Source organism: Salarias fasciatus, chromosome 19 (assembly GCF_902148845.1).
Source record: "Salarias fasciatus chromosome 19, fSalaFa1.1, whole genome shotgun sequence".
Lineage (NCBI taxonomy): Eukaryota > Metazoa > Chordata > Actinopteri > Blenniiformes > Blenniidae > Salarias > Salarias fasciatus.
The window spans coordinates 10,932,283-10,948,372 of NC_043763.1; the positions used below are offsets into that span (position 1 = coordinate 10,932,283).

The 16,090-nt window shown below is 41.1% G+C and overlaps 1 protein-coding gene and 1 long non-coding RNA gene across 2 annotated transcripts in view; one reads left to right on the top strand and one right to left on the bottom strand.

The window, feature by feature from the left end:
• Nucleotides 1–9,498, bottom strand: part of LOC115406489 (uncharacterized) — a 24,396-nt gene extending 14,898 nt beyond the window's left edge. Inside the window, exons 1-2 of the long non-coding RNA XR_003933542.1 lie at nt 9,471–9,498; nt 5,916–5,918 (exon numbers count right to left, since the gene is read on the bottom strand). This is a non-coding gene — a long non-coding RNA (uncharacterized LOC115406489). The remainder of the gene's footprint in view (nt 1–5,915; nt 5,919–9,470) is intronic.
• Nucleotides 9,384–13,691, top strand: crip1 (cysteine-rich protein 1). Its single transcript, XM_030116564.1, has 5 exons — nt 9,384–9,572; nt 12,672–12,766; nt 12,889–12,946; nt 13,330–13,373; nt 13,490–13,691. Exons 1-4 carry the CDS (start codon nt 9,533–9,535, stop codon nt 13,368–13,370), a joined length of 234 nt encoding a protein of 77 aa, XP_029972424.1. The 5' UTR covers nt 9,384–9,532; the 3' UTR covers nt 13,371–13,373; nt 13,490–13,691.
• The last annotated feature ends 2,399 nt before the right edge of the window (nt 13,692–16,090 follow it).

Genomic DNA, 16,090 nt, shown 5'->3' on the forward strand with positions numbered 1-16,090 from the left:
CACAGTTGCCTGTCGCTGTTACGGGTCATGTTATTTCATTCTGGTTATATAAGCAGTTCATTTTTCCATGTATATAAGCTTGAGAAATAAAAAAACGGAACATTTGTTGGGCTGTTTCCAGTGCTGTGCATTGCAGTAAGCCTTTCAGCTGCTGGTAAACCTGCAGACCAGCGTTATGAGGCTTGTTTGTTGTGGACATGTGAATGATGACGAACCAGCTGCTGAACCATTAACTATCCCAGGTTACAAATGTTGTGTAAATGTTGTTTCACAATTATATAAGTTAATGCAGCATAATTAAATAAATAGTTGATACAGGGTTAAAATGAATGTATTGTTCATGTTAAGATTTCATACGGAGCTAAAATCATTTGTTTGTAGCGAGGGGGAAGCTTTTCAGTGTGGCACTCCCCAATGGCTACTTGGTGAGATGAAGGATGTTTATTCTTTCTCTTGAAGAAATATATTGATTTGTGTATTAAAATGTTAAAATTTCACATTACCAGATTGTAAAGAAGAAGAAACCTTGAACCTTGAAGTATTTAGTCTCTGTTCATGACAGGCAGCCCAACAAGGTAATATATTAAGCTCTTGTGTTTAATATGGGCACACTAAGCGTGGTATTATACATTTTAATTTGTTTACAATGTAATTTAAGTTTACACATCTGCTATGTTACAGTTCTCATGGCGTGAACAGCATGATGTGTACAAGAGTGGTCTGAATAAACGCCCGTTTTAAAGACCCGACCTGCATCTTTGTGAAGAGAGCTACATGTTGCCTGCTAACCAAACTGTTCTCCTGGATTTTTCTTGATGCAGTTCATCCTTGCCGAGTCCCAGAGTGGCTACAAAGAGATGTTCTGCCCTCTTACATTTGACAAAAAATTGAGGCATGTCATGTTCCAGTGTTTTGATGAAAGGCTCAGGGAGTGGGGGTGAATCGACTCAGTGCAGCAGGCATTCATGAGTAGGAGTTGGAAACAGAAAAAGGTCAAATCAAACCAAAATTTGCAACAACGTGCAGCAGAAGGAGATGAACGAGACAACGTCTGTGTTGAAAGAATGGCATAAGGCAAACAGAACACACTGTGAGGCAAATAAAAGGACTTTACCCAAACAGCAGCAAAACACACGTCAAATATTTCAACAGATATGTGGATGAATATTGTTTGAAGATGAAATGAACCATCTGAGCTGCGGCCATGTTGGTCGTCAGTTTAATTTGATGTGTAAAACCAGTTTATTTTTATAAGTGGTGTCTTTTTTTATGTAGTTTGTAGACTTTTGAATATCAACCAACAGTTGATTCACAATTAAAAAAACAGCCAGGTTTGCCAATTAGTGTGAAGTTTTTAGCACCAAGCAGATGACAAGCAGATGACCCCTCGGTAGAGAAGTAAAGCCGAGTGCTTTTACACTCCAGAAGACATTCACTTTACAATCTGCACTAAAAGTCATTGAAACATGAGTGATTACAGCAGATCTCTGCTGGCGCTGTCACTTAAATTAATCTCCCACCTTTAACTATTCTATGTAAAGTCTGTGGAAAACTGGATTCATGCTCATTTTGAATAAAAACAGTCCTAAATTCGACCCAGTAAGCTTTTCTACGGATATAATTCAGCTAATGACTTCCAGCAAAGTGACTTTTTGACAGCAGATTTGAGGCGATGTTGTAAAAAGTGAGGTTTAAAAATAAGAAAAGAAGCAGGTTTGGAGCTGTGATGCTGCTGTCGTCACATCGGAAAAGAAATCACCAATTATCTGTTTGTAACAGGAGTACTTTAGTTCACACCAGAGAGCAAAAACATCAGGCTATGCCAGAGATACTAGGAAAAAACACACAGACCCTCCAAGAATGAGTGAAATACGATGAAACACATTATATGGTGCAGTTTGCAGTGCGGCAAGTGAGTGCAACAAATCTCAGGGCTCAGGGGAAACTGAGGTGAGCGACTGCTGTAGCTTAAAAACCAGATGCTGACGATGTACACGCATTGCTGTGCGAGATATATCATCTACACAAAAGGCTACCTCTTTCCATTTTAGAGCATGTCAGATTTTTAAGGCACAAATTTACAACAGACGTCCTGACTAGGTGTTCATGACATAAATGTGCTTTTAGTTTCTTGGAATTAACTCATTTAAGCCCAGAGGAACTCCGAGATGCACAGGCGCGTGAACACACACAGATACAAAGTAACTCAGGCTGAGAACAAAGACCGACTGAACCCAGACGGACCGACAAACCAGAGCAAAGAAAGCCGGGCCCTTTATAAACCCAACACACCAGGTGACGACAATCGCACAATCAGGCACAGGTGAAAGACATCAGGGAGGGAACGGCGATCAGACACGAGGAGGGGAAGCCATGGAGCCTGGAATGAGACAGAAATACCACAAAAACACACCAGACAAACATCAACCCTCACATTCCTGCAAACTTTTCATCCAGACATTATATTGAAGAATCACTCAGTAACGTTTTGATGATGAGAGATGAGAGTGAATTTTCTTTCATGCCTTTAAAAGGAAGTCATCACTCAGCACTGTACACAGAAACATGCAGCCTCTTCATTTCCTGTTATTGACAAACCCGTGGTTGCCATGGCAGCGGACACAATCACCCTGACAAACAATCTGCTGTTGCCAAGAAAATTGCAGCCCGCCGCAGTGTTTATTTGTCTGACCTTTCTTTCCTGCGGAATAGTTGAGCCGCTGCCAGCTCCCAGCATTAAATGAGGCTTAATGGAAACGGTTTTCTGTGGCGCGGCGGGTTTAAACGGCTGCTTTAAACTCCTGCAGTCTGATTGGTTTTAACTTGATCTTTTTGTTCTGTTTTGTTTTGTTTTTTTGTAATCAGAAAACCGCAGCAGCCATGTTTTCTTCTTGATGAAGCCCGATCTGACCCTTTCCTCTCTGACAGTCACCAGTGTGCTGCACGCACGAGGAGCGTACTGAGAGCATCAAGATAAACATGGGTCAAACATCCTGTGTGTAAAATATTTTAGAGACACTTTTCTGGCAATGACAGGAAAGAATGCTCACATACACAACCGAGTACAAAAAAAACCCTTGATTGGTGGCTTGAAGGCTCAAATATTGTTCCTTTCAAACAAGTAAAAAAAAAAAATGCAAATAGGAGAAGGCAATGCCAAGCAAAGGGAACGTCTTCTACAGTCATGAAGGCAGCTGGATTTGTTTGAAGGTTTAAGTTTCTCATCAGGGAACCGAAAGTTTCACTAAAAAGGCTTCAGCAAAGCTGCAAAGCAAAAGGTCTTCTTTTCCACGGCTGTCCTTCACTCCTGGAGCAAGAAAGGAGAAAAAGCAACAACTCCAGATACGTTCATGACACTCATCTCAATGTGCGATGACCTTTGTGTCTGAAACTCTTCAGTGAAACTGACAAAATAAATGAGGAAACGTGCAACTTTTACTGGGAGTGATTTGACCTTCCCCCTCGTGTGGTTGTGCAGATGATGCATGTTAACAATCACTGGTCATGTAGCAGCATTCACTTGGAAAGAATAACATTTGCATTGCATACGGATGGAGAGCTGTTGCTTTTATTGCTTGTTTTTAATGAAAGGGGAAATTAACACAAAAAAAAATCACATTTAAAAGAAAGATGGCAGTACAGAATGAAATGTCTTATAAATGTCTTTTATGAAATGTTTCATAAAGAGATAAGATTGTTTCGATCTCACAGCAAGCTTTTGAATAAGCTGCACACATTTTCACACACTGGCAGTACTTCTTTGTTTCCCATCCTTACTTCTCAGGGATCTCATGCCCAGCACGTCTTAGATATTTATTTATTTATCCCTCCTGATCCAAATAAACTTTCGGTCACCAGATTTCTGCGCAGCAGCGTCAACAGTCATTTCTCTCCCTGATCTGGCTGCTGGTATGAGCAGACGATGGCTTCTACACGTCAGTAGTTTTAGCTGTCAACAGCTTCTCTGTTGTCATCGCGGCGCCTGAACCCACTCACTGTTACAGCAGCCGTCACTCACTTTGTCCAAACAGTCTCTTCACACATCGCTCTCGGGTGATTATTATTAGGTACGCATCTTAAAACAGCACAAAACAGTGACAGAGATGAAGAATAACTCTCTGAAGTTTGAGAGCATCAATCTGGCATTGTGGGAAACCATCATTATTACACCATTACTGATGCTTTTCTCAATTTATTCAAAAGGTCATTGCATGGGAAGCAGATCAGATTATTGCAGGATATCTTATTGAGTCAAAATATCTGCTCAAATGGGAATAATTGCAGTCGTGATTGTAGTGAGCCAGCCAGGAGATGGTCCAGAGTTTCTCCGTTCAGGTCGGATCACAGGAAACTGATGAAGACGGTGACGTAATGCCAGCTTCAAAGGGAGCAAAGATAAAGAGTACAGACTGCGATCCTGGAAAGATACAAGGGGAAAACCATTACCGAGAGGAAAGTAAGAGTTTAGGAGGTTCTCACGGTTTATGGGAAGGTGAGGAAATATGGGAAGCAGAAGAAGAGACTCGATCTTCTGAGGCGTTGCTGCTCTGCTTGACAGGGAAGAAAGACAGGCTACACCACGGACAGATCTCCTATCGCAGTTGTTTTGAGGAAAACTTTTGAATTTTTTACTTCTTTTAACCAAAAATGAGTCTCTTTGTTATACATTCAACATATTTTGTAAGTAAAGGTCAGAAAAAATGAAAATGCCATGTTGACGGTTGCTCCATGAGTACGCGTTAATGCCTGTGCATTTCCATTGGTCGGTTTTGACTGTGTGTAGTGACGAGTCGGTCGTTGTGCAACTTCTGAAAACTACAGCAGGCCGTGCAGAGTCAACATCACACTGAAACAGGAGAGTTCAGATGAAGGTTTTACATAAAAAGAAATAGCAGCAAACAGTTTTTCTTTCAGGTCTGTTTGCTTTCATTCACCATAGAGTTTGATGTGTTGATGGAGAAAGTTATTAAACACATTGGAGCCTTACAGGAATAAAATGTGATGCATATTGAGGTGCGCTGCTCATTACAATATCAGAAAAATCATACATTAATATTAGTGAGCCATCGTTTTCCAGTCAGTCCCCCTACCTGCTCTCAAAGCCACAATAAATTATAGAGAACATCAAAATGGAGTTATTTTTGAAAGGAGGTTTTGCAAGACTTAAAACTAGCCTCACTTTAAATAAACTGAACTGCACAGAGACACACACCCGACCGCAGCTGCTCTGAAACTGCTTCAGCGTTTCGCAGCACGTGAAGTGAAAATGAGCGGCTGTGGCTGAAGGGACACGGTGTCCTCCAGGCCCACTTCCTGGTTACATCCTCCCCTCAGCTCCGCCTCCCTCCTCCAGCGGCTACTGCTGTTTTCCTTCCCTCTCTGCGCCCCCCCCCAATATAAAACCAGATCATGTTTTCCTCATGGAGCCCGGGCCATCACGGTGTGTGATTACTCAACAGAAACCCCGAGAAAATCCAAGCAGCAGAGACGGAGTTATTTCTAGAACCACGACAAGAAATGTATTTGGCTCGTTTTGCTGCTCTGCAAGCAATTTTCAGTGGGTCATTAATCTCCCAGCAAATTGAGAGGCCTCTCTCATTTTTTTTATTATTATTCTCATTAAAACAGATGCAGCTCGGAGGTCGGATCTCGCTGCAGATCATGATCTCAGACCATGAGTTCGGCTCTCTGGAGACTCTCCTCACTCGCAGCAGCTCTCAGTAGTATGAAAGCTCAGAGGAGAGCACGGTCAGCGGAGGGGTGACCTCCCAGCCCCCCCCCCCCCCCCCGAAGCTATCTGGGTAACTGACACAGAGATAAGCTGTAGTCTTTTTAGTGCCTATGTTTTAATAGAAGTCATCCCTCGAAGAGAGAAGTACAGACTGATCGTCTTATATCAGAGGCTTTGGAGAAACTCCCTGATCAGAAAAACCTGCAGGAAGATAAATCACTGTGAGCCACAACTGAGGAGGATTCCAGTGTTTTTTTTTTACTTTGCTGCATCTTTATTGCTTCAGTCCATCACTCCTGTTGCATTTTTTCCAACACTGAAGATCTGTTTTGTCAGCAAACTGTTACCACGTGTTACATTCTCTAGTCTTTCTGTTTTGGTGCATTTTCTTGGTTTCGGGTCTAATTCGGAAACCTGCTGCAGGTCCTTCATCTTCTGCACTTCAGATCTACAGCTCTTCGTGTTTTTCCATGGCCTTATTTTCAACAAGAAAAGTCAGCTACCTTTATTATATTTAGCTTCATTTATTGATCTGTTGATGAGCATACATGAATGATATGAAGAAGGACATTCTTGCATATTAGTGTATGTTGAAGCAGTCATCACATCAGATATAGCAGAGGTCGATTATACTGTACCAAACATTAAGTCATAAACAAATAATCAAGTAGTAAAATTTCTTGAGGCTTTAACATCTCCACCAAAATAAAATACCATAACATTTAGTGTAGTGCGGGAACACAAGGTTATAATTCAAGCTTTATAACTACAACTGTATATTGAGTATAATTACATTTTCATTGCGTGACACCTGCAGTGCTAAAGAAGTGTTATTTCCTTTTTTTGATCTACTTATGCGTCGATCTCCGTAGAAATGCCAGTTTTATTGGTGTTGTTGTTCAGAGATTGCACCAATAAATTTTCTGCATGATAAGGTTGTGATAACAACAGGTTGTGTTTGGCCGCCAAGGTGATTCTGTCGGATAAGATCTTTGGAGGGTTTACAATCTTCTGGAAGTTATAAGAAAGCATGCTTTAATCTGAAGGTGTGTTTTTGTGTGTGCATTGAAATAAAGACTTTTCCAAATCACATGCACACCTTTGTGTTTTCCTGTGTTGTGAGACCGGTGCATTGGCTCCCTGAGCCTTGCTGACTCGGCAGTGTGTCCGTCCCGAACCTGAACCTGAGCTTGAAATCGTTTTCCATTTCCGAATGATTCCTTCAATCTTTGTCCCCCACAAGGCCAATAACGTGTCATATTTTGGGTGTGTAAACAGACTTGTGTCTCCACAACAGTAATAAAAATCAGTTTACACACTCGCACACACATACACACTCATTCATGTTGATTATCATTCAACAAAAACTTTCCAACCGGTCAAAGGTCACACGGGTTGGGTGCGAAGTTGTAATGATTAGACCGAGCCAGCAGTCATCTGACATCGCCTCATCAGGACCGTGCGCAAAACCAAACCGTGTGCAAAACCAGACCGGAGTGCAGCGTTTCCACAGGCGTGACCATCTTCAGACTCTTAAATCAAAGAGCAATGCACTTTTCTGAAACCTTTGAACAAGTAATAGTGCCAAAGAGTGTTTATTCAGCAGAACTGTGTTTGGATATGATCAATAAATGCAAAAATAAATAATTTTTCTTGTGGTAATATCTGAATGTCAGCTGCTGACTCCACAAAGCTCCAAACAAAGGTCTGTCTTCAGTCGTCTGCAGCTCAGTTTAGATTATTCATCAAGTGGATTATCTGGCCAGCATTGAAATATTGGCAGAGTCAAATATCAAGACGTGTGGGGAAGTCACGTTTCTCCCGTCACAGTCTGTTTTTTAATCACATGACCTCCATTTACACAGATCCGCAGCAGCGTTTCACAAGGTGAGATGTTGAAACACGAGGGGGATTCAAACATGCAAGACGCCGAAAGAAACGATTAATAATTCAGAGTTTTCTCCACAGATGCATTTTAATGAGTCGCCCAGCATTTAAAGTGCATCGTGGTAATGACCTGATTATATATCAGGTTTCAGTGTGTGTGTGTGTGTGTGTGTGTGTGTGTGTGTGTGTGTGTGTGTGTGTGTGTGTGTGTGTGTGTGTGTGTGTGTGTGTGTGTGTACGCAGGCTCTGCACTTCAGCTACAGCTTTAAAGATCTGTTTATATCTAACATATGCAAATGAAATAATGTTTTCCCCATTTTCAAACTGGATGTAAGCCTCAGTGTTCTCCTTCAGACAAAGTGCATATTCATTAATTACATTGCCCATAAGAATAGACTCATGAATTAATTATGAGTGGAATGTTTGGGCAGTGGATGACGTTCGAGGTGGAGCTGGAGATGGTTGGTGTCACAGCAGAGGGGTTTCTTTAGAGTAGATGCAAATAATTAAATTTGGGGGACATTATTAAATTTGCATTTTTTTTCACAACTATATGTGGGTTGATTATAGCATTCATTGTACAGTACAGTAAGAAGTGTTGCTCCTGCTAAATAGGACCAGTAGAAATGTTTAAACTGCAGGACACTTCTCATAATGAGGTGAAATGTGTAATATTCAGTTTCTTTGCTTTGTAAAAGCTCCCCTTACTCCTGGTTGGGGTGCACATCTGATCCATTTCACTTGAAAGTCAAAATAAATCAACCTTATCTGATTATGATTTATGAAGTTATAGTGCAATGAAAATAAAATATTTCAAACCAATTGCTGTTATTATTCGCATTTTTTATTTTTTTTTTAAGAGAAAAACATCACAGTGTTTAGAATCTAATATTTAACAAAGTACAAGATGCAGCTGCTGGAATTTTAGTCCATGAACAGACGTTTCGGAGATTTATTCAGTAAGAGAGTTGTGATTTTGGTCATATTAACTCCCGAAATGTCAATGAAAATCTTAAAATGAATTTTCAGGGTCATCTTAAGCTGCGTTGTAAATTTCGTTTAAGTTAGCAGTCAAATACGCAGCCTGAACCTGAACGAACTGGGCTGGTAAGTCGGCATCATCATGACTTTTACGTGATGCATCTGGAATTTTTAAAAAGATAACTACATTTTTGGTTGGTCCTTTAAAAATTTTTATTTGTACTTTTTTTTTTTTTTTAAAGATCTTTTTGTCAAAAAATGTGAAACCTTCTATCCTAAAGTGTTTCTTGGACTGATGTTTGCACAAGTTTGTCACTTATTCAGCATCTAGCGTGCAGATTTTCATATGTTAAAAACAATCGTTTTGGTTTTTGTTTCACTAAAGTTTGACTTAGTTCACTTATGAAAGCATAAACATGATCTGCACATTGTTAAACCTAATTGTAGATTCTTTTGGCCTTTATAAAACTTTGCTTTAAAGAAAAGGTGCTGAATTTATTTGGCATTGTGACTGAAGAACCGCACAGATTATGATAATTGTTTTTAAACCACATGTTCGACGTGTTAGTGTATCTGAGAAACATAAAAGCAAGCCATCTTTTTATTGTGTGGAAATAAAAGCTGACAGTGTTTGAGTACACGCTGCAGAATGGCAGGATATAAATGTGGCTGCCTCGTCTAATTAAATTTGAGTGGCCCATGTGATGTTCAGTGTTCGCGGACAGTGCCGTGTGCACAGGCCTCTCCCACTGTCGGCAGGAGAAGAAAAAAAAAGAGAAAAGTCTGAACTTTCCTCTGCGCTATAAATACTGGAGGGGCAACATCTGCACCTCGCAGCGAGGCGTGGTCAGTCTGACAGCGACAGGTGAACCTCTCTCTATCTCTCTCTCTCTCTCTCCATCGCTCCATCGCCTCGTCACTGCGCCAGCAAAAATGCCAAAGTGCCCCAACTGCCAGAAGGAAGTTTACTTCGGTAAGATCTTCACTTTTTTTTTTTTAATTCAGTTTAATTTTTGTTTGATTTCAGGCGCGTCTTTAAAGAAAGAAAAGCTTTGCGCTTCAGTCTTGATGCGTCTTTACGCACGAATGAGGAAACAGGAAACTGAGAAACGTGGTGCAGAGACACACACGAGTGCAACAAGGCAAAGTTAATATGGGAATTAAATGACTAAAATATGTCCTGGGAGACGAGTTCAGGCTATTTCTCTTTCTGAGATCCGTTAAATGCTCAAGTGCAAAGAAAAAGTACTGAAATTGGCGCAACGACGTTTGTGTTTTCATATAGTATTAGTAGCCTATTAAACAAATTAAGTGTGGAGGACATGATGTGTGGTTGTGATGTGGAGCACAACGTAGCAGCTTCCTGTACTGGCTGGTATTTTAATACAGGTTATATCGTGTATAGATATAATGATCATTTATTGAAATATAAAAATTCATTGGCTTTAGAAGAAAACAATAATTTCTTCCTGAAAATCATAGAAGATACATAATGAGTAATGAATAAAAGCTAAATAATCATGAAATTATTTTAATTTGGCAGCAGACGTATTCATGTTAATAATGCATTTGAAATATTAGCTTTTAATAAAGTTATTATACTCAAGCAAATAATCTTGACTGCTTTCTCATTGCTAGTTTTATAGTAATAATGTCCTCAATAGCTCGAGATAATAATCATATTTAGAAGAGAGTCAGTGAAAATACTGCAAACTGAATGGTCTGGAGTTTTAAATAGAAGAGTTTACTCCTACCAGAGAAAAGTACATTGAGTAATTACTGTAGTCTTTTATTTGAATGAGCTGATTTACTTGGCAGTGAAACTTGGCTTGAGTTCTCTTCGTGATGCTGGACAGCCTCACAGCGTATGATCTCCTGTTATCAGGTGACTGTTTGCGTGTAAGATCACGGCTCCCAGCAGGAATTAAGTTGTCTTCCTTGATGATTGATGGACTTCATGGATAATGAGCGGACGGGAGCTTGTCGGCTCGTCCCAGGAGGTCGTCATCAAAGTGAGGACCGATTACAAACATCCCAGGAGGGAAGTCGACTTTTTATTAGTGTCTTAATACATTTAGCACATTGTCTCTGGCTGAGTAGTTCAGCAGATAAGTTTTCTCCAGGGGAAACACAATTCAGCATCCAGAGCCAAGTCTTTGGACTGTCAGTCAGATGAATGGACCGTGTTCCCCATGTCCATGGATAAACGCCCCCTCCCGACCGGCACAAGCACACCGACTTGTTCCACCCAGAAGGGGTGAAGAGAAAGTTTATTTCCAAAACAGAGCTGGGTAAAAGTGTCCAGTATTCTCTTTTTGTGCACGTTGAACCGTGTGCACGAGTTTCCCCTCAATTCTCCCACATAAACGCTGTCCATGTCTCCACCGTGCTCGTCTCCAATCACGCCTCACATCTCCGCTGATCTGCCCGAATGTCCCGGAGCTCTCGGATGGAAACAATCAGGCTACTGCTGCCTGAGTGATGGAGGTCCGCAGCAGGAAGAAAAAAAAAAAAAAAAAAAAAAAGAAAAGCTACTTTACAGTGACTGGAAATGGGAGATTCTGCTCTCTGCTGCAGGAATGAAGGAAATGCATGAGTGTATAGTTGAACAAAGACATACTGGTGTCAAATAAATTGACGGAGAAACAGCTCTTTTATTTGCTTTTCTCCTTCCAAAACATCCATTAACCTTTAACAAACAGTGAAAAGTTTATAAAAACGTTTCCTCCCGAATTAAAAGAAAGGAGATATCTCATATTGTATCCAATATATCTGAAAGTGCTGGCATCCACATTGTATTACGTCTGGATAAAGATCGTCCAGCTGTTTCCGTGTTTCCTGTATTTATGCTAAACTGAACTGAACTGCAACTCCAGGCTGTAGTGTGTTATCAATTTTTACATCTAATTCCAGACAAGAGAACAAATATTCATACTCCTATAAATAAATACAGAAAAGTCCTGAAGCTTTGCTTTCCCACAGCCCTGGATGTCTGAACGTTCTCAACCTCCCCTCCTATCTTTAAGCGTGTCAGTGTGTTCAGAAGCCTCTCCATCAATCTTCCCTGAGTTGTGTTTTTTGCACTCAGATTAATGTGTTTGTGTGTATTGGACTGCTTCCATCAGGCTTTATTCACTGAGAGTGAATGCAGGGTGCAGATCGGATATCTCCTCTATCTGTTGCGCTCTATTTCCTGTCATATCAGCTGGTGAAATAAACCACAGACGTACAAATGCAAGCCCGACCAGCTTATTGACCAACCTGCATCATTATCATGACGTTGTTATGGCCGATCGGACCGTCTCTCCTCCGTTCCTGCCCGGTCAGAGTCCATCGTTCGCCCAGTCCAGTGTTTTGTTATTCATAGTTAAGTAGTGTAATTATTTCTGGTCAGGCTTGACCACAGAATATTTTCATGAGTCTGTCCCCGCCTTGCAGCGTTTTCTCTTGTTTCCGCTCCTCCTTACCGAACCTCATGCCGCATCGGGCTATTTTCGTTCTGGGATTTTTAACGAAAGCGGTTTTCAATCATTCATACATCATCCGCTGTTTTTAATTTTCTGCCTTCAGTGGTTTTCAGGAAATCTGCACACGTTTATCACATCGTGTACTTTTCAGTTTCGATGTTTCATCATGACACTTCTCTATTTGCAGCATTTCCTGTGGCCGGTCGGCAAGGTCGCACCGTGCGCTAGAACATCCCCTAATGCACGATCGCAGGCCTCAAAAGTCATTCAATCTCTCGCACATCTTCTCCAACAATGTCCTGAACAGCAGCGCTGCTGAGGCGGGTTTCTCCCACTTTCACGGGCTGATAAAGACGCTCTTTATCGGAGTTTACGAGTCCAGAGGAGTCCAGTTCCCTCAGGGACGCTCGGCTGTCAATTACCCCACCCAACAATGTTCCCAGACTTATCTGACAGAGATTAAATCTGGCTGATTTTCAGCTTAAAGGAGGTTAAAATTCACGGTGCAGTAAAACTTTCAGTGATCTGATCTGACCCACATGCGACCCTGCAGCACTTCCTGCAGAAGTTGAGAGAGGCTGTCACGGCTTTGTTTTGTGTTGCAGCTGAGAAGGTAACGTCGCTGGGGAAGGACTGGCACCGGCCCTGCCTCAAGTGTGAGAAATGCAAGAAGACGCTATCAGCAGGCTCACATGCTGAGGTGAGAGATGAGCACAGTCTTTACATCAGACTTCCACAGAAATTCGGCTCGAACTAAAGAAGGAAGAAAAAAAACAGATGTGTTTGTAGTTTCAGCTGTTTGATATGTAATATTTCTTACAGCATGAAGGGAAGCCTTACTGTCACAAGCCCTGCTACGCGGCGATGTTTGGACCTAGAGGTAAACATGTTTTCTACAAACAAACCACATTACAGATAGAAGTGACACTATTCATTAATTTTAAAGTTGTTCCCTTCCCAAACATTTACACTGTTCTTTGGCTCAGATCATCAGCTCTGTTTGACCCACTGGCATCACAATCCGCCGTCTGACCTTTAATCCTTACATAAAAACATGAAGGATGTTGTTGATCTGCTTTGTTTTGAGCCACCCTGGAAATGTTGTGAGGCTGTAAATGCTTCTTATCGAAGCACACTGACCGTAAACCACTGAGACGTATCTTTAATCTACTACATCGTGTGTGGGGAAACACCTTCGTTGGATTGTTTATCTCCACTGATAATTTGTAATCGAATTGCTCTATTTTTTACGTTTGTTTACAGGATTTGGACGCGGTGGTGCTGAAAGCCACGAATATAAATAACAGGTACAGCACACAATACCTCATTCATTTATTTGCATTTCTTCGTGTCTTTTACATATTTAAAGTAGAACAGATCTGAATGTTTACCTCCTGACATGTTGCCTCTGCTCGGTTTGCAGCCGTGACGTCGTCTGGAAACCAGATCGAAGAAACCAGCGCGCAGCAGACGCCCCAATAAAAGCCGGCAAACAAACAGTGTTCTCGTTCAGAAAGAACATTTTGAGTTCGTGAGCTTTTATCCTATGGATTCTGTTGTTTGATTTTGTATTCCTATTAACTGTAGTCTCATCTTGAATCTAATTAAATCATTTGTAAAACTTGTGTGGATTTATTTTTTGTGTCCCTGCTGAGTTTGTGTGGAGGAAAACTCAGAATATCAATTCATAATGTACACAACAGGTGAATGGGAAAGATTAAAGAAACGTCATGAAATAGTTGATATCTAAGGGGAACTTTTTCAAAACATCAGATAAACATCACAAAAATAGCAACAAAAAGGCCGATTTCTGGATATAAACACTTGCTGTGATCTTTCCTCTTCATATCCATGGAAAACACTTATTTCATAGTTTTTGCAGGTACTGGAATGAAATTAAATTTGAATATTGGAGTAAATTGTAACATAGATACAGTTCGAATAAATCTTAGGTAATAAGTGGAAGATAATTCAAGATCAGATTATAATATCATACTAATTATGCAGCATTTCAGTCAACTAGTACTTTGTGAAAACTACACGGAAAATTGACAGCATACTGCCTTAAACTCACAGGTCACTACTGATTATACACACCATTTGAGATTCTTCATTTTGATCTGTGTTTAGCACATAATTATTTGATTTCAAACAAGATCATTCCTGATTTGCATCCTCATTTGTTTACAAAAACAATTTACCATGAAGTTTTTTTTTCACTACCACTCATGAACACAGTCTGTGTCTCCAGGGAGATTATAAAGATCACGTGATCCACAGCTCAAAGCTACTAAATGGATCGCTTTCGGTCTCAGTAGCAGTGATGATTAATTTCCCACTGTGATATTTTTAGTAACGCATTTATTTAACAGGAACCAAAAACTAAATTCCTGGGCTCCCCCCATCCCAGCCTTGCCATCACGGCCCGCCGGTTGCCGCAGAAACAGACACAAACAAGCCTCAACAGAGCGAGTGAGTGAGCGAGCGAGCCGGGCATCGCCCTGTCAGTCTGGCCATTACCCTTTTTCCTCCGCGGCACAAAGACGCTCAGTGTGGCAGGACAGAGGAAGGAGGCCTCAGACACAGAGGCAGCTGATGGGAACATGCAGACGATGTTTGGCAGGGAGAGAAACGCCTGTATAGATGAGAAAACATGGCGTCGTCGTACGTTCTTAATAGATTTCATGCTGTGAGAGTAGAAGGTAGCGCTTTCAGCAAGACGTTAAGCAGTTTAATCATCCATGTCCAGCACGAAAAGAACTCTTTCAGAGAGTCATGTTTTCAAAATTTTAAATGAGCACAACTTCTGGTTATAATAGCAGAATGATTTTAACTCTTTAACGCTAGAGTGTGTAACAGGAATAACAGGAATATGAATTCATATCTGTAAGTTTGCAGCAAAAAGAAAATGTTCCTGCCTTCAGTTCTCTGAAGGTTTCTGTTTCACTTTGACCTGTGTGGAGCATTGATTCCTCCCCTGATACAATGCTTCTCACTTTTGCATGCAAAAATGCATGAGCTGTGTGCAGCGGAAATGCCACTCTGCAGTCGCTGTGAAACCTGCAGCATGGCGGTGAACCCGCTTTGAGGTTAAACACACCACAACGAAAGTTCAAAGCCAAACAAATGCACTCAGAGGAGCTCAGACCTGTTTCTGCCTCCCGATTCATGATGCTTGAATGTATTAAACTGAGTATAATTTCCTGATATGATCATAATGAAAAAAGCATGTGCATTTATGATGCACTTAGGCTGACTTACGCTGCACTTAAAGTGAAGTGTTGCTGATTTTTTTCTTTTTTTCCCTGTGTGGAGCAGTGAGGGAAGGAAAGGCCTGCTGCGTCAGCGTGAATCTGAAGCTCTCAGTCATGAAGCTGTAAAATTAGAGCCATTAGTGCCTGGAAAATAATCCTAACAGCCATCATCAGTCATGCACACAGACATGGGTGGGCAGCGTTCCGCAGAGATCTCTGTATGAATGCAGTATGGAGAGCACTGTGGATGGCATCAGCTCTGGTTTGACAGGATGCAGTATAAGAAAACACACTCATAAAAGAGAGACTGAGAGACTGGAGAAGGTGGGAGCACCGCATCCAGAGAAGATCTGGTCTCATTGTGGAGAGAGGAGCATTAGGAGCCATACAGTCTGCCTCTGATGCTCAGTAAATGTTGGAATATCAGAATTATTTTAAGTTAAATTTCAGGGTATGAATCAGTGGTGGAAGGAGTTTGAGTCCTTTGACCGTCTCACTCTAATGAAGGATGTGTTGTTTGGTAAAACTCATGTCTGGTCAAACATGCTGATCTGGAGCATCTTCATCTGGACATGTGAGATTGTAAAAGGATTTATCTGACCTATGAAAGAACTTAAATGGACTTCCATTTATCATTTGCCATATTTCTCTTCACAGTCACATGAAACCTCCGCAAAGGGCTTTATTCGAACTGTGTATTCACAGACAGCTGTCATCATGCAGCACAAGGAGCGATTCATGTTATAGCGGTTGCTGACTTCGAACCCGTG